Source organism: Teleopsis dalmanni, chromosome 2 (assembly GCF_002237135.1).
Source record: "Teleopsis dalmanni isolate 2A chromosome 2, ASM223713v2, whole genome shotgun sequence".
In the NCBI taxonomy this organism is placed as follows: domain Eukaryota; kingdom Metazoa; phylum Arthropoda; class Insecta; order Diptera; family Diopsidae; genus Teleopsis; species Teleopsis dalmanni.
The window spans coordinates 172,205,085-172,225,261 of NC_051847.1; the positions used below are offsets into that span (position 1 = coordinate 172,205,085).

Sequence of the window (20,177 nt, forward strand, 5' to 3'; positions counted from 1 at the left end):
TTTTTAATTTTAGATTTTAAACATTATATTTAATCTAAATTTATGAACTGCTCATTCTTAACAAAACAGTTGCAGTAATAAAATGTAGAAAACAAAATATTTTTAATTTATTACTGTGATATTGTTTCTAAAATGCAAATTTTGGAATCGTGAATTGAAAACTGATTATACATAATACATTAAATCTAGTGAAAAATACTGTAAAATATTTTGGACTGTTGATTCGTGAATACGGGAAGTAAGAGAAGATCTACCTTACCGATGGATGTAATTACTAATAGTTAGCTTTACAATAAAATGCCCTTCTTTGAAAGTTCTGTTTACTGCAAAATGCCTTAATAGTTTACATATCATTTGTTTTCTTAAATCATTTCATTACCTCTAATAGTCATGTTGATCAAGCTTTATTAAGAAGAAATTAACTGCTAAATACGAATTAATTTAAATGATTTTGTAACTATAAACGAGTTCCATTATAATATACTTTATGTTATGTGAGTAAAGTAAACGTAGTAGATAAAGGATTTAAAAATACTAATAACCGATCAATATTGCATTTTTATTAATGAGTTGAATCTTTTAATAAATAAGTATTTTCAGCACAAAGGAATCTTTTTCCATTAATAAAAATGCAGTTGAACTAAAGAACTTTTAAAACAATATTTTTTCTGCACGTTATTTTTATTATTTTCATTATATTTCCGTAGAAGTGCTCTTGTTTGATAGAAATTGAGTAAAATCGAGAAAAAATAGGTTATAAGTTAAAAACAAGGCAGAACTTATTGAAAGGCGTTAGTAAGCAGGTCAAATCATAATTTTTCACTTCTATACCCATTTAAGAGGTTGAGCTACCGCTTGTTAATCCGATTTGCTTAGGGATGATTCAATGAAAGTTGCAGATAAAAAGTATTAAAAAAAAATTAAAGGAATGCAAAAGCATCAGTATTGACTAGACTATGACGGAAGTGCGGAAACTATGCCATGTAGCAAGCGGTAGTAAACGAAGAATCTTGTAAAGTTAAGTGCAGTTTAAAGTGAAATGGGTGTAAATTTAATAAAACATATTTGCACTTCATAAAAGCATAACTGCTGGTGTAGCAGGATACTCCGCGCACCTAGCACACGCTTCACTTGCTCGTAGCAATATTATTTTCATCGAAGTGTGGGTGGTGCGTTCAATTGGATTTACCTTCATAAGTATTTAAATTTGTTCAATATCGACTATATAAATCATTTTACTCTAAGCAATTTTCATTGTGTATGTTTGTCGTTGATATGATATGGCATGATGTTGCTATCACAGAGCAGCTATTGATGATTATGATTTTATCATTGACAATGTGCATTGCCACGATGATGATGATGTGATGCTCACTTGACAACGAAAGTGTTGTGAAAAGTTAAGCAGAATTGGTTTCTTGCCAAATGGCAAATGTCTTATAATATTAAATTCAAATTTGATAGTAGCAGTAATTTTTATAGCTGTTATATCCAACCAATAACAAGCAATATTGCAACTAAAATAAAAAAGAAGAGTAACGAGTAGAAAAAAGTAATTTCAATAGAAATAAATTTAGTTGTTTTTGTTGTATAAATTAAACGATAACACTATCATCATTAGCATTGCATATAGTATCTGCAACAGTTGCAGTTTTATAATTTTTAGATTTTCCCAATTTTGCAATAACTTCATAAAATATTTTGTGTGCCATAGTATGCAGAATCATATGCACGCATTGTTCAACGATGTGCAACAAAATTTCCAATTTTTACATATAATTTATGGATTTTCAACACAGCCAGCAAAGTTCAGAACACCAAAATATTAGATGCAACTAAATAAAAAATTGCATTCAATAAAGCGTGTAGAGCTGAGGAGACGCCGAGCAGCGCAGTAATTTGTAATTATTTGCTTTTCATGTGAAATGCATTTTAGTTTGAACAAATTCTTAACGATTTTCTTCGAAATTAAAATTTAATGAATTTTCCTAAAAACAAGTTGCAAACGTTTAATATTTTAAAATTTATCATCAGCAATTTTGTTTGTTAATGTAGCATGTTCATGCTGCTACTGCTCCAGTTGTTGATGCTGCCGTCGATACTGCGGCATCAATTTTAAAAGTATTGCGTAAATAAAAATATTTAATTTTCGACTACGTACTAAGTATATTTTAGCGAAACTAATGGAGCATATATGTATTTGGTTTCTACACCAATTTCCGTTAAGCACCAATTTATTTTTATAGTAAATTATTAAAAATTATTTAAATTTTTGTTATTTAAAAAAAAAAAACTATTGATTATATTTGTATTATTTCTTAAATATATGAATATGATTTTAAATACTATCATGTAGAATGATTCATCATCATTATCCGCTACTATACAGTTCATCCAGCCTGTTTAACAACAGTCTTCCATTCATCGAAATCCTGCTACATACTGTCTTTCCATCGCTTTCTTGGTCGCCTTCTTCTTCTACTGTTTCCTACTTCATTAAATCTTAAGCGGTACTCTAATATCCTTTTTCAATAATTTGTTGATTGTATCACCTCCAGCTAGCCGTTCTAGCTCGTGATTGTTTCTTATGTGATAATGAAGAATGATTCCTGATTCCTGATATCCATGAATCGTATACCATATATACATGAATCATACATGGTATATCCACTGTTTATGTTAGAAGTTCTAGAGTAGTGATATACCAAGGATATTGAAATGGAAATATTTGTATATATATATTTATATTATACAGCAGAGAACTCTCTAACTAACTTTCATAAATGTGGGAGGTGATAATTTAATTTTTTAAAATATGAAAAAATCATATAGAAGAGGAATGCCTATTTTCAATATTGAGACACTTTATAGTCTATCTAAAAATGTACTTAAAAAAAATTTGATCAAAAAACTTTTAATATCTCAATTGTTTGATTATTTCAAATAGGTAACACGCTCCTGTACTTAAATGCATTCGCAACTTATAATGATTCAAAGTTGACACTTTGTACAAGTTTTGGATTTTCATGGTAATTTTTGTATAATGCGGCAATAAATGTCTCATTAGAATTCCAAGGGATTTCGCCGGTACCAATAGGAGCTATACGTTTGAATATAGTTTTCTTTTTGGGAGATAGTTAAATTTTTCTAACACCTTTACTGTGTTTTAAGTTACAGTACCCGGTTGGAAAATGTAACTTCACATCGAATGACAGTAAATGAATACAGTCATTCAACCAATTGATATTAAGAACCTATTGATATTAAAAAAAAAAACAATTAAACGGTAGATGAAACGATAGATATTATGGGTCAACTACTAAAAATGATCTCCTTGGATGAAAAGACTCCAAACAAAACTATCAGGTTTCATTAATACAGGGATTATACGAAAATAGAGACATTATAATGAGTACAGGAAGTTAAATTTTGATAGCGCAATGGTTTTCCTAGTTGCTAGTGAAGCTTTTAACTACAAAATACGAGATTGTTGATGTATTCAATGCAGGTTCATATTCGTGTGTCTCGTGTTTCGACGGACTCAGAACAACAGATTATGGTAAAGGTTAAGGTATATACCAAATTTAAAATATATAAAAAAAAGTGATTGTTTTGCTAAATTATGTCAATACAATTTCGTTTCAACTAAAAAAATGCAACATTATGAAAAGTGGCTTTCTAAAAGGGGTTAATTTCTACATACCTATAATTAAATATTCATAATTTAACGTTTACTAAACAAATGAGTTGTAATATCGTATAAAATAATTGTAAAATATAAATAGAAACATATATGAGACAATAAATTGGTAATTATTATAACACTGAATATTAATTAAATTTTCATTGCACATTTAGTATACACTTGAAAAATTTCGATAAAACCTTATCATATGTATTATATTAATGTTATGTTTTATAAAACGTAAATGTTAACAAAGTTAACTTCATTTTTTGAGTTGTGCGGAATTCCTTAATTCCAGTGTGTGGTACTATTTCTACTAATTACCTGTCTTGTGTGAGAGTAGAAGCATCATCTGTCAACTTGAAGGATTGTCAGTGTAAAATTAACTAAATAGATTTTTCGCGCCAATCTTAAATGGTAGAGTTTGAAAACAAACTAACAAACCACAAATCGTCCGCATTACTTTGACAGGATAAAGGAGCAAAGCTATCAAAAGAAACTATGCTATATAATCGTCCCCAAAACACCCACCCACTTTATTTTGTTCATAATATGAAAATCATTACTAACATCATTAGTTGTGTTGGTGCAAATGATGATCATTATGAAGAATCGCTACGACAGACGAAACAAAACCACAACAAGTTTTGAAAATAATTCCCACTCAACATGCAACATTTCCTCATTGCAGGATTGTTTGCACACGTACATCACACATATTTAAAATATAAAATAAATCTTTATGGTGCAAAAATAGAAAAATCTACAAAACTATTCATATTTGATGTTGAACCAAAAGGGAAAGGGCCATCATAGTCGCTCTTCAAGCCGCCACAAATGATGGAATCAACAGCATCAACAACAGAGGGAGCAGCTAAAATAAACATCAAGCAGACAAAGAGGCGGGCGAATAGTTGTACTTTTGCAAATAGTTTTCGAGCGTTAGTTGTCACTGCGTTCATGTTTCTATTTGCGCTAAAAGTGAGATTTTATTTAACAATTTTATAAATTCATTCTGATTTTGTTTCTCTTTTTATATGCAGCAAATATCGTACTTGAATTTTAAAAGGATTTTTAACTATTATTATGTGTATGAAACTGCAAATGGATGCAACAAAGCAAGGATGCTAGTCAGTTATTTCAGCTATGCTGTGTCGGAATATTGACTTTTTGAAATTTGCTTCATGTTCAACAACAAATTTCATGAACTAATTTAAAACAATGCAATTCATGTTCTCGTATACACATATATGAGAACATATTCATGCTCATACTTATTTATAATGGATCATGATGGACAAGTACCATGTGATTAATATGTTGAACTAATAAGCAAAGTTATGCAGCTTAGATATAAGCATTTTCCTTATTATTTATCTACAAGCTTGTTTTATTTATACATGTAGACAAATTACCATCATAGGTTAACATTTTCATCAAGAATTTAATTTTAACTTTACATAAGTAAAATATCAAATTATTGTTTTAAAATTCTTGATACATTTACATTTTATCTATTAACTTTTAATATGAAACATGTTTTGTCACATTAGGTTAAATACATAATGATTAATAATTCCAATTAATTAATTTAAAATATGATCTTGTTATATTTTTTCACATATTACCTTTAATAAAATTATATTGGCTTTTAAATTCCAATACACATATATGTATCTGTATGAACATTAAAGAATTCTAAATTGATGGAATAAACCCTATTCGTCTCTAACCATGTTTCGTTGTAAGCCCTTTATTTTATTACACTATAAGTAATTTTTTAACTTTATTCAATAACACAAGATATTTTAATTTATAATATTGATGTTTAATACACATCAAAAGTATAAACTTAAACTTGAATATATAGCATTTAAACATAAATATTTTATTGTTATGTGTTTAGAATGTTTAAAAGATTTGATATAAGGCATATAAGAACATACTATGTTAATCACTGGGTAACTCTTCCTTGATTAAGTGGGGTGTATTAGTTATTTATTGATCCATTATTAATAATCGAACTGTTCCCACCGTTGTACCCCTAGTTGTTAGTTTGAAACAGTTAGTTGAAATCACCCCCTCAGTCTAGTACTAAATAGATTAAAATAGTAAAATATTCAGATTTTAACATTAACATTATGCACTTTCATGGCTATATTAAAAAAAAATTCAAATAAAAATATAAAAATTTATAAGCGTATACACTGATCAATGCAAGATTTTATTCTCAGTTTTATCAGTTGGAATATTCAATTTATTTAAACAGGAATTTTTGTTAGATTCTATTTCGTGAAATAGTTTTAGCTAAGTGGTCAAGTGATAAAGTACCTATACATCACTTAAAAACTTGCTTGTAAATTTTATTACTGTGGTTAAAGTTAAATCCTTTAGTTTTACAATGGACCTTATTTAAGGTTATACTATATTATCACAGTTCTTTATCGTCACTGCATTTGTTCAGAATCAATTCTTTAGATTAGTTAATCAGCAATTATCTGAGTGCTTTTTCCAATACTAACTTATCAGAGTTTCTAATATATACTTTTTCTAACAAATTATAAAATTGTTTGTTTTTTTTCATTGTTCTTTTTCATAACAACCAAAGAGATATGGAATCAGATATACTCGTATTAAAACAATTTTCAATAATTAAATTTAGGGAACTTTATAACTGATAATCATATTATTTTTTTCATGCGAAAATAATGTAATAAATAATAAACAATCTTAATTCTACAAAGAAATAAAAGTTTACAAATATTAATTGTTGGAAATATTATATTCAGATGAAAAGTGTGAAACCAATCTATAACTTAATATAACAAAAACAAAATTTCTGCAAAAGTCAAATTAAAACAAAATTATTTGAAACAAATTTTCAAGCCTTTAAATGTTATATTTGTATTTATTTCAATCTAAGGCAGGAGATAAGAATTTTTAGTATAATATGATCAATAAGATAATATGTGTTTATTTGTTTGTTTGTTTCTTACTGTCTTGATCTGGATCTCCATTTATATTCAATTATTTAATATGCATTTCCATAAAACATGAATATTTTGGTGTGTGAATTTGTACAATTATTTGAAGTGCTCATGCTGGTAATAAAAATCCGTATATGTAGTTACTTTTCTAATCTTTAAACAATTCAGATATACATATATGCAAGCTTTTTAAAAAAAATTATCAGTTTTGCTTATGTTTTAAAATAAGTCATAGTTTTAATTTTGCTATTCACTAATGCATCAGGCATATTTCTTCCATGATAAATCATTAAAGTACATACGTTGCAGACAACTGTAGTATATAGACAAAAATAATAAAATTTTATTCTCATTACTGTTTGAACCCTTCTAACTTATAAATAGTTTCTTTTCGTAAAACGCGTCACATTCGATAAAAAAATTAACATTTAAAAATTCTATCTTTAGTTAATAGTTGCCAATATAAATGAAATGTATAATAAATATTTCCTGCATTTAAAGAACAATATTAAATGTCAATAAAGGTTTGAAATGGTTTTTAACCCAAAAACAAAACAAAAAAGAACAATATAAATATTTTTTACTAACTAGTAGTATGTATAGTTATTTGATATTTAATTAATTTTGCTGATCTACAGCATCATCATTGTTTGTGGTTAAAATAGCCATAGTCGGGCTTTAGCCCTGAAGAAGTCTTCTTCATCTACTTCTGTCATTTGTTGTTGCTGACTAGTTCTAAGACAATTTTCGTAATCCCTAAGACTACTGTTTTAATATTTTGTTACGTGTAGTGTTCTTATTGATTCTGGGTAAGACTCAGTTTGTTTGAGAGATTTTAATGTCTTATGATATTTGATTATTTATATAAAGAATAAAATTTTAATTGTTTTGAATATGCTATTTACCGTATAGCGCGGTATGAAAGAAAAACCAAAAACATAAGCTTTACTTACCTAGTAGGGTTTCGAAATACTATTGGTATGAAGCGTTAAAACTAATAACATTCTATTAATTTTTGATATACACTCATTTTGTGCTGGAAACTGACTTTTTAATATCATGTTAAAATACTAAACTTATTCAATAAACATAAATAAGTTACCGTATTTTATTCAAATTGAAAAGTTTAGTTCAATGAAATTATTACAAACTGAGCAGGTGTTATAAATTTAGAATTTATGCTTTTATATAATTTAATTAATAAAGTTTTTGTTCATAACTGAAATATAAAGTATAATTAATACGAAATAATCAAAGGACAAAACAAGCCAGAAGGTAAACATGTATTATTTAAATTTCAATATTACCTTAAAATTATGTACATGTCAACATTTAAATTTATTTATGTCAATATTTTGTTTACAAAACAAATTTAAAACCTGCATTTTGTAAATTAAGTGAAAATTATGTTATTAGTAAAATTCAAATATATAATATTTGAATACATATTATATGTTGCTTATGCAAATACATATGGTATGTAAATTGAGTTGTAAGATTTTAATTAAAATATCTAAAGGTTTTAAGTGTTGTAATAAGAACAATATCTAATACTAATACTATCTTCACTTTAGATTAATTTTATGTCTAACTAATCAAGATGATCGTATAAAGACTTCAGATACTATGCTTTGGGTAATAATAGCATCACGAATATACTTATTTATATAAAAACTATAAAGAAATTAAATTTGCATCGGTTTTAAAATAATTTTAACACGTATTCCTAATCTTATGAAATATGATCTGAGTAAATGTGTACTATTCTAAATACATTCTAATTGATACAGTTCATATTACAAGTATAAGAAAAAGTTCACCAACCAAGTTCGTAAAAACGGAAAAATGGTTTTCATTTATGTGTTGTCTACATAAATAAAAAGAATGAATTTAATTTATCGAGATGAAGAAAATTTTTATGATAACGACAACCAAACTCAATCATTTTGACAAATGTTAAAGATTTGTCTCTAAAATTGCTAAGGTTAATTCTTTTGCATCAAAAATTCATTGGGCTAGTCCGCTTTAAAATATAAATAGACCGATGCGATTACATAAAATAATAATATAATATAAGATATTTTATACTATAAATTTTTTTTTTGACAAATTTTTGTGTTAAGCACAATGAAAACTGACAGCTGATTTGTATTCAGTACGTTTTGTCATTAAGAAACATTTAATGGAAAACAATTATAAAGCAAGTATAAACATACTTTTGACAATTATAAAACAAATCCTTTAGCTTCATTAATGCATACAGTCAGTAGTTTTCATGTAGGATCCTTTGATTTTGAAGTGTGCAACACTATTTGCAATGGGAAACTCATGGCATTTAGTTGCTGATTAATATTCAATGTGTTATGCTATTTCTAAATAAATATACATTTATCTGATTGAATTATTGGCCAACATTTTTGCAAAATGCTGCCGATCCGAACGTTAGTCAGTGAAAACTATTAAAGGTCCATGATTAATGATAATTTTGTTTTTCAATTAATTGATGTTAATATGCTAAAAAACTGATTTCAAAAATATTTGGCATACCACACACCTCGTGATTTAATAATCTTATTGCAGAAAGCATTAACTAGAACCACAATGTTATGCTATTGCAAATTATGATTTCACACCTCTGAACCAATTTCTATGGAGTTGTGTGTAGTCACTGGTCTAATCAAGTAAATCAGAAACATTGGGAGTAGTTGTAGGTGTATTACATTTTGATCATCTAATTACTTAATCTAATTAATTAATTAAGTAATTAAATGACAATCATATGACGGAACTAGCTGTATTCAAATTCGTCTGCTAGTCGTCGTTACATTTCCTGTATTGACGCCAGTTAAAGACGCCACTCACTATTCCGTGATTTTGTTCTAATAGTACCGTTTCCAACAGCTTCAGTTCCTGGAAAATTAAACTTCCAGTTTGTATTTTTTTCGAGCAAGTCACGTCGCAAATCATATTCAAACATTAATAATACATAATTATCTTTTCAATATCGATATTACCATGATTTGAATCTGTTATCTTTCATTTTCAAAATTAAATCTATTAAAAACATTTTTTACATATGCAGTACAAGGGTTTCGGTGTTACTTTCTCTTTGATAGTAGTGTTTTAAGAAACTTGATATTTTTTTAGTACTGTATATGAAGATGGAGTAAATGCTGAATATTTAATATTAATAAACATAAAAATATTTTATTAACATGTAATAATGACAAAATCGTACTTTTATTACTATATTCTTTAATCATTAATAAAGAATTTTTTTCTGCTGAACAAATTTTTATGGGAGTTTATTTGAATATATTTTGTGCAAAAATACAATGCTTTACAAAAACTATAAAAATTCAAAAACAACATTACAGCTGTAAAAATATCCTTTAACATTTTTAATTTCAAAAAACTAAAAGCAATCCAAAATTGAAATATTTCAAAAACATTGAAATTAATCTATGAACTAGCCTAAAAGCACTATAAATTCATTATGCAAGATTCCTCTCATAAAAAATTTCTCTGAAAATTTCTTAGTTTGTGTATGAACGCTAAATATTTTATTGTTTGTTGACTTTGGAATCCCCTTTTTTAGTCAAATGCATTTATTTAATTGCTTTGAAGCAAAACTGTGAAAGACTATTACGTACTGAAAAATTCATATAGCGTATAAATCGTTGCTATACGAATTTTGTGAAAATTATTTTTCCACAACTTGATTCAATTTTCCCACTACAAAAGATAACAATTCTAAATGCTTTGTTTATTGAAATAACAACCTAACAAAAACTGAATACGTAACAAATAACAAAAGTTACAGCACATGCATGTATTATACATTGATTGTCCTTGTTGTCTTGCAAATAAATATCCTGAACTTAAATGTATGCAAATATCAGTTTACCTTGTGTCCAATATTTTAATTGTTATTTGGAAACAAGGATTTGTGTATGCTATTTCCAAATACAAGTGCACACATTTATTTCTATATAAGGATAAGTGCATCTATTGCTTGCACATAAGCTTACTAAGCTGGATGGGTGAGAAGCAGGCAAATTGTGGTGATTAGACTAACAAAATCAACGTAAAATTGTTTAATAACATAAAGTGCAGTCACATTAGGTTAAATTTAGTATTTGCATTCTAATTGTGTGTATTTAAATGGAAATACTTGTGTGCTTAACATTAGTGGTCTGTCATATCTTGTTAGGAGTCAATGGACTCTATTTTCACATGCACATGGCGTATGAATTGTCTTGGTCAGTAAAGCGGAATTGAGTTTGCATTCATTTGTGATTTTATTTAAAATATTTTAATTTATTTCTAGCCTGACAACACGTTAATTTTCCAACTTTTGATACTTTAAACATACCATATATACAAAAATGAGCGAAGATATTTCCACTCATAAAAAATTTTTCTTTTTACATGTCTGCCGAGACAGTCGTGTGCCCTCACTCATTTTATTTTTAAAAATAGATCAATCTCAGGAAGCATTGTGCAATTTTCCCAAAAAGCGATGTTAGCAATCCGTTTGGAATATAAACGCTGTTTCATATATTTTCATTTATTTGTGTTTGCTTGTATGTATTTATAATGCCATAATTTTATCTCTATTTAGTACCTAACAATACATTTCATATTGTGTGCGCATTCAGAGTTTATTGAACTCAATTTATATAAAGATTCATCACAAAGTTTGCAAGGTGCATCCACCTTATTCACATGCAAATGCTCATTCTGCAATTGCAAAACGTTTTGCAATTTCATTTCTGTTAAGTTGTCATTTGGAATTTAGTATTTCATACATATTTCATGAAATATGTAGATTGTAAATCAAAACGTTTATATGAATAGCATTTGTAAAGTTGATCAAAAGCAAAACTGTTGAAGAAATCCTTGTGCATTTAATGTCAACCTTTTGACAACGATTAACATTTTACTACAATTGTAAATGGAACACATTTCAAATTTATTTGTTAGGACTACAAGTTCTAATTATTGTTAATAATGACATTGTTGATATGTAGTCTTAATTATGATACAAACCGCTCTAAGTAAACGGGAGTCCACCGGGATGATTATTTTTGACATAGCCAAAGCTTTTGACAAGGTCTGGCATGATGGTCTAATAGTCAAATTAGCCCGTTTTGGGATCCCTAGTGGTTTGACTAAAATCATTGGTAGCTTCCTGCAAGAAAGGTCCTTCCGTACTAAAATTAATAGCACTCTTTCGTCCGCCCGATCAATTGTAGCAGGTGTACCTCAAGGGTCGCCTTTGTCTCCCACATTGTTTAATATATACACGGCAGACATCCCCACCTTAAGTCCCACATCAATGGCGCTTTACGCAGACGACACATGCTTGATCTACTCGGATCGGGATGCCTTAAATGTAAGCAACACGTTACAGGGAAATATAGACCTTATGGTGGAATACTTCCAAAAATGGAAGATTAAAATTAATAATGACAAAACTAAGGCTATATTTATAACTCGAAAAAGAAGACAGCATCCTCCAAGAGTGAGCGTTTGCGACACGGAGATACGGTGGGAGGATAACATAAAATATCTGGGGGTCACTTTTGACAAACGGTTCAATTGGTTTAAACATTTGAAATACCAACGGAATAGCTGCTCTAAGATTCTACATTTATTAAAGCCGCTATTTAATAATTATCACTTCAACTTTAAAAACAGAAAGTTACTTTACACGCAAGTAATTAGACCTGCACTTCTGTACGGATGTGTTACATATAGCAAAGCCTCAAATACCACCTTAAAGCAATTACAGATAGCTCAAAACCTGGTCTTAAGAAAACTGTTTAAGATTCCATGGTACATTAGATCTACGGACATACATAGAGATCTTAGGATTGACTCAGTGAAAAAATATATCAGAGACAGAGCTTTAAAATTATTCACTAAAGTTGATACGCTACTTAACCCCGCCATAACAATCCTCAAGTCCACTTCTGGACTCTCAGGAAGATATGCTGATTTAAGGTCCGTCATCAACTAAAAGACAAATAAATGATATGATTTTTTAGCCTAGTTAAAGCCTAGTGTGGGGTAGTGATTAACCCCCCAGTCATTATAGAGTAAAAGTGCGTAATAGCACTAACTCAAGAAGAAGAAGAAGAAGAAGAAGAAGAAATATTTTACTGATTTTTACTGACATATCAATTTTATAGAAACATAATACGTTTCTATTATTTAAATAATTTTTAAAATAAAATTTATGGCTTTATCGATCTGTTTTTCACTTTATATAGAGCATCAATAGTTTTTTGACGTATAATTACAAATTTATACGTTTTTATTGAAAAAGAAATAAATGTTTTATTGGCCGATTACAAGGAGACATTAGACTAAAAGAGGAACACGACTTTAGTTACTTCGATTATCTATGAGATTTGAGATTTTAGAGTTTTTTGGCTGTAGGTTTATGTTATTTACAGAGGTGGTATATATTGAAAATAGACTTCCCTGTATCCATAAATTTCTTATCAACCAAGTATTTAGTGTGATATTTATTATTTAGTATACAGTTAAATTTCAATTTTAGTTGGGAACCTATCAGATGTGTGTTAACTGGTTGATAAGGCAGTTCATAAGCACGTTCTATAGTTAGGATGGTAATAATCAGCGTAACAATACTGAGTTTCAGTAAAAGTATACCGTAACTAGTGAGCTGCGCAATCCTGTTAGCTATTTGGGTCGGTAAAAGTCTTCTTTTATCCAAGGGGTTTGTTAGAATAACTTTTATAAGTTTTTAAGGATGCAACTACAGACTTATTAACTTTCAGTTTTACCGGGTTATGTCCGTAAAAGACCGAAGTGACATCATAAAGCCACTTAGATTTGAAATTTCAACATTTAAAGCAGACATTGAACTATTTGAAATTGAGCTGTAAGTTCTGAGTTCTAGCAATTTTCAGAGCTTCTATGAAACAATTTTATGTTATTTTATATATTTACATTTTCGGACCTATTCTGTGCACTTGACAGATTTGTCAAATTCTTTAATAAAATTTTTGATTTTTATAAAGCAGAAAGCTTTTTGGTATTCTGGACACATCTTGACAAATTTCAAAGCTCTAGTACTTAGTGCTTCTCACCACACTATGGTGTAAAGTGTTTTGTATAGAAAACTGTTTGTAATTGTTCGTAATTGTTCGTAACTGTTCGTAAAAAATGCTTGTAAAGAGCATATATTTTAAGTTACCAAAAGCATTTTTCATGCATTCAAATAACAATAAAAAATATGCTTGTAAAGAGCGTATATTTTAGTTAAGAATATTTGCCATGCATGCAAAAAATAAAAAATGCTTAAAAAGAGCATATTTTTATAGTTGTCAACAGCATTTATAGTATTGACAACTAACAAGGAAAAGAGCTTTTTATTTATGTCACAGAATACCAAAACCTTTACAGCAGTCAATTTTGACAAGTGTCAATGTTTGACAAGTTTATAAAGTGCACAGAATAGGTCCGTTTGTATATATAGTATACTATAATGTAGTTAATTAATAAATGAGTTTTAAACTATTTCATATATATTATATTAATATTTAATTTCTGTTGTCGGACAATTTTATAATCCCATAAATATTTCATTTAAAATCTAATAATATGAGAAACCAGCTGGTAACGATACTATTAAACGGCTTGACCAATTTCTTTTTAAACGTACTACTATGAGAGACTAAAATTTGATCCTAATATTGGAATGAATTATTTCCAAAATTTCGCGTATACACACTTATCTAAAGTAATGTTTACTGTCATTAATTGATTTAAAAAATTTTAAGCTAATATCATTATTTTAATAGTATCACATTTTATTATTGATATTTTGCCTGATTGTGTAATACACTAAACTTGATTTTCATAAATATATTAGCGTATAAATATTTTCTTATTAAATTAAAGTAGACACAATCTTTCATAAATTACAGTTTACAAACATCAAATGATATACTATATTAATGTAAATTTGTATATATCAAAATTAAAAATTTTCATAATAACTATTACTAAACTATAACATAAAAATAAATTCTAATACTCGTATTAAAATATAGACTACTAGCGTAGTAAATGTGATGAAAAAGTAGTTCATATACATGAAACTATGTAACAATGTTGTAAGTTAATTCTGTAATAAACTTTATTCATTTATATCAAAAGTGGAGAAAGAAAACTTTATTTTCAGAAAATATAGAGCACCGGTAAAATGATACTAACTTCAACACTTCCTAGTTAAATGCAATGAAATACTTTCGAACAGCATCTTTAGTATCTATACAATACAATCTGTTCAATTGAAAATATTCTTTGGTAGGAAGTTAAACAATAAAAACCTGTAGGAACCACATATGGAAACCATATACGAACAGCTTTTTACAAACATTCTACTATAAATAAGAGCTACTATACTTTTTGTATTATGCATTTTTATCTTAACTCGCTATAAAGGTTTGATTTGATATTCATTTTGCATTGAATAGTTTCGTAGTGTAATTAAACTGTACTGAATACGTGTTGTCATTATTTCCTTATTATGATAAAAAGAAATATTAATTAAAATATTTTTAATTAATTGTTCAATTCAATTAATTCAATTATTAATTAATTCAAACGAATCAAAAATATTTTTCCAGATACTAAGATAATTATTTTATTATTATTTTTAAATTATATTAATAGCAATGCTTGTTGGTGATAGCTAAGATAATAATAATAATATTTTTCATTAAGGTTTGATAGACAATAAACCATCGTACTTGAGATGATTTGATGTTAGCAGTATTAATCGCATCTATAGCTGACCAGGAGAATATTCCATGTGTTCAGTAGGAAAATACTGATAAATTTTCTTGAGAAGAATGTAGTAAAAATTTTTTTTTTTTTTTATTTGAAACACAATATGTACAATAATATTAATAAATGTTTCATTTGACTACGACTAGTTCATACAAAGAACTATCAAGCAGTTTTCTTACATTTCAGAATACTTATTAGAATTGTCAAGTTGTCAAAGACTTAGTGCTAATAGTAGTAATCTAAATTATTATTAGACTATTAATTCGGGAGTAGATCTAAAGGCTTTGTTCGTTTAATTCTCCTCAGCAGGCCAGATGTATTAGACAGATGGTTGACTGTCTCGTTGTAATCGTTTTTGGTGCTTTACCGCGAACTTTTGAATTACTGCAGTCACAGATTCGATCATCAAGTACCGATGGAGGTCAGTATTCCTAATAAACCACGGAGCGTTGACTAAATTTCTTAAAACTTTGTTTTGAAAGTTTTGAATGATTTGAATAGTGGATTTTGATGCACATCCCGAAAAATGAAAATGAAATTATTTACGAAAACTGACAGGCTTACCAACACCGTGTTATCGAATCTCAGAATGGTTACAAGCTCCTCAGGGAGGTATACAGATCTGAGGTCAGTTATTGTTAAGTCTGTTGAAGTGATAAACATTAATCTAGTAAAGGCGTAGAGAGGGGTTATGAAGAAACCTGGCAGTTAATAGAGAGTAAAAGTGCTCAAGTGCATTGACAACTAGCCTCAACATAATAATAATAAAAATAATTTTCAAATATTTTTTTGTTTAGTAAAGTGTGTATAAAAACCAAATTATAGTAATTAATTTAATATTGTTGAAAATATTATAATTATTTTACACTATTTCTATATATAGTTTATAAAACAGCAAAGTCTCTCTATCGTTGCATTTGTAAAAAATTATATTTCCTAATTATAATAATATATAGTAAAAAAACAGTATTTTCGCACTTAGAGATTTAAGTTGTAGAATACATTAATCATATTACGGGTCCTTATAAAACAGATTGAATATTTTTTCGGTTTGTTGTGCGTTTTTGGTTTAAAATTAGTGCTTTGTAGAATATGCAATACTTTACTTATTATTGGTACTATAAAGAAAAATATTTTTAAAAACAATTGAGATAGTAGTTTTAATGAAAATTTTTAATTAATAGAAAAATATAGAAACACAATATTTTGTTTTCAATTAAATTTGAATTTTACAAGCATGTACTAGTATTTTTAAGTCTTATTGCAAACCCACATATACTGATTCATACCAAGTAAAAAAAAAGCAAACTTTCTTAATAGAAACAATTTTATAAAATTTTTTCATAGATACTGCCATTTCTAGGATTACTTTATAGATTTGATTAAAAACTGAATTCAGAAGGAAAAGTATTTGAAATTTTACTTTCTGTACAACCAAAATTATTTTATTAATTTTGTAGATATTTCAGTATTTTTCTGATGGTTTTAACTAAAGTTTTCATTTAGTCTAATATTTATTAAAATTCATTTAAATTCTCAATAATCAATTTTAGTCGATGAAAAAATATATATCCAACGGCGAAGTAGTAGCTTTTGATTACTTATATCGACCCATAAAATCAGATGTCTACGCACTGAAACCACTCCTCGTAGACCATATACGGAGACGCATTTTTTCCCGTGAAAACAATAGTAAAAGCAACTGCAGTTTGCACTTAAAACTGAAATGCTTTGGTTCCTCTGTACGCCTGAATGTTGAATGTTGAGATACAATATTTTTGTGTTGTGTTTTATGAGAAAAAGGAAAATTCTACATTTTTTAGTTTTTGTTTAGCTTTTGCCTGTGCACGAGTGAAGGCATATTAAATGCAGAAGTAAATTGGCTCCATGAAAGTGCGTATACGGAATAATGCTTGGTTTGTTGTAATTGTATACATACAAAATTCTCATTTCCATATAATCCTCAGATTTGGCTTTAAGTTTTAGGGTGAAAAAAAAATTAAACCAAAATTGGGTTTTTATGATATTAGGTACAACTTTATCTAAGCTTTTAAAGCATTTTAATCACACATTTTGTTGATTAGGTTGAATGCGGCCTGATATTGTTATAAACCATTTTCAATACCAGAGAAGTGTTTTTCTTTCACCAAATGCTTTGAAACCCGAAAGTGCAAAATTTTAAATAAAAATCAATTATTTATATTTATTTTTGAAATACTATTTTTTATTTATAGTATTTCATAAATAGTCAAAATATTAAAAAAGTTTTCATGGTTTCTGTATTTTTGGTCAAAGATATTAAAATGGTCACTATTATCGCAGATAATAAATCAATATATATCGATGACAAGTACAATATTGTAACGTAAAATTAATGTTCTTGGTGCAATATTAATATTGAATATGAAACCAACAAAACAAATTTGACAAAAAAATACTTATACGTAAGGCTATGGAATTTTGAAAGTAACTTAAAAAGTTGATAATAAGAAAAAATTAAATGATTATAATAAAAACTCAATGTTTAGTATTGTAACAGGTTTTGGTGTTTATTCCATATACGAATATATAACAATATGTACTATTATTAACTTTAATATTTGAGATGAATGTATCACACAGCAATTTTTCTAATTTTAATATCACATACATACACTTAGAAAAATAATTTTGTTGATTTAACAAGATTTTAACTAATTATTAGGTCAAAGTGAGCTAAAAATTTTCTAGCAGGTCAAATCATCGATTCAATTTAACTAGTATGTGGTTAGAACATAATTTTCTGATCGTAGGTATTTACAAGACATATAATTTGTCTTAAACTGCTTATATTTAAGATTACAAATAATGTAACAAATATTTCGCTGGAAGTAAAATCTAGTCTCTTTTGAAAGATTCGTCAACTAAAAATAAAACAAGAACTTACATAAATTTGAAAGAGATAACGCAAGCAAACTTATCGGATCTCTTCAATTTCATCTGGAAAACCAAATGGTTTAACTAGGATAACAAAGGTTAGTAACTCGCCTCTCCCGGCATAATTTTTGATGGCATCACAATAGGCAATATATGCCTCTGAGTAGAAGAGATTTGAAGCACAATAATGTATGTTTTAGTTTACTAAAGAAAAAATGTGAGTAGGAATAATGTGATGCGTAAATAGACAATAGATCAGTTTAGAATGAAAAAAAATATAAGAGTTTTTGTTGAATAATAAAAATAGGCATCTTATTTTATTGATTTTATTGTCTCAGATCTTTTAATAAGTAATTAAAGCAAATAATTTAAATTCAACATTTCTAAATTAAATACACATAGCTATGTTTCAAAGCATCATGAGATCCATAAGATATGCTTAAACTTTTGAACCAAACCGCTTTAGAAACCGATGCTAAACTGTCAATAAAGTTGACAGCTCTGATATTATTAAGTCTAAATTACGTTGTTATATTTAATAAAATTATGTGCCGTTATTACACTGTGATATTCAGTTTAGATAATATGATTATATTATATCTAAAAATATTTTTAAAACATTTATTCATTTAATTCTCTTATGATTTCTTTAAATTTTTCTATATTGTAAATATCAAATACTTGAAAAATTGACATTAGCTACATGACCCCATTACTTCATTAAATTAAATTTTATTATAAATTTTATTGTGTGTAATAAAATATAATTATGTTAACGAACCTGGGGAGTTCACATTCTTTTAAATATTCAGTATTTGTTTAAAAAACAGACTCAATATAACGACGATTTAAGATTATATCCTTTAACTCTTACAGATTGCTTTATTTGGTAATGAAAATCTGAAATGAAATATTTTTAATCAAGTACTTTGCCTTTACTATAAATAATTTAGAAACTTTTCAAAAAGTTTACATTATTCATTCAAATTATCTTTTATGTGTAGTTTTTAACAACAAAAATTCTAGAAATTTCATTTTAAATTTTAAATCAAATATATCTTGGTTTTTAAACCAAGTTAAGTTAGAAGTAGTTTTGTTAAGTTAAAATATTTATGAAAGGACATTATGGAAGAATTATGGAAGAATGTAAATAATCTAGAAAATGACTGGTTGTTACGAAATTCTTATGTGTAATTTAATTTTCTTAAAATAAATTTTTAGAAACATTAACAACAACTTTTATTTTAAAATTAAAATTGTTACCAACTTTTTCAGCAATAAAAACAAGTATTTTCCACATAAACGACTTTCTATTATATTTTAGACCGGTGACATTTTCTTGTGACATTTACAATGGTTTTCACTTCATTGTGATTACTTCAAGTCTCTATTGTTACCGTACTTCCCCGTGATGTGTGCCATCGTCTGAGGATTGACATTTATCGGATAATAAAAATATTGTATGTGTAACCCATACCAACACTTAGCATAATTCACTGTAAGTACATTAGGAAAGTACTTACGGATGAAACAGTTCTCAGTCACATTTGAGTTGGAGTATATTGTTTCTGTGACTATTTGTATTTGTAGCTGACATTTGAAACCCAAAAACCTTAGAAATCATCATAAGATGCTGGTACGAAAGGGGCATTATGCAAACAGTCGAAACAAAAGGTTGATTTGTTAAAAATGTTTTATAGCATTTCAACTTCATGTTTTGGATAAATTTTCCAATGGAAATTGTGCTTAAAACCAAA

At 27.6% G+C, this 20,177-nt stretch overlaps 1 protein-coding gene across 1 annotated transcript in view; it reads left to right on the forward strand.

Annotated features, from left to right (window-relative positions):
* Window positions 1-20,177, forward strand: part of LOC119676162 (dorsal-ventral patterning protein tolloid-like) — a 40,153-nt gene that overhangs the window by 1,180 nt on the left and 18,796 nt on the right. The window contains exon 6 of the mRNA XM_038087396.1: window positions 7,913-7,947. Coding sequence (XP_037943324.1) covers window positions 7,913-7,947 — 35 coding nt within the window. The remainder of the gene's footprint in view (window positions 1-7,912; window positions 7,948-20,177) is intronic.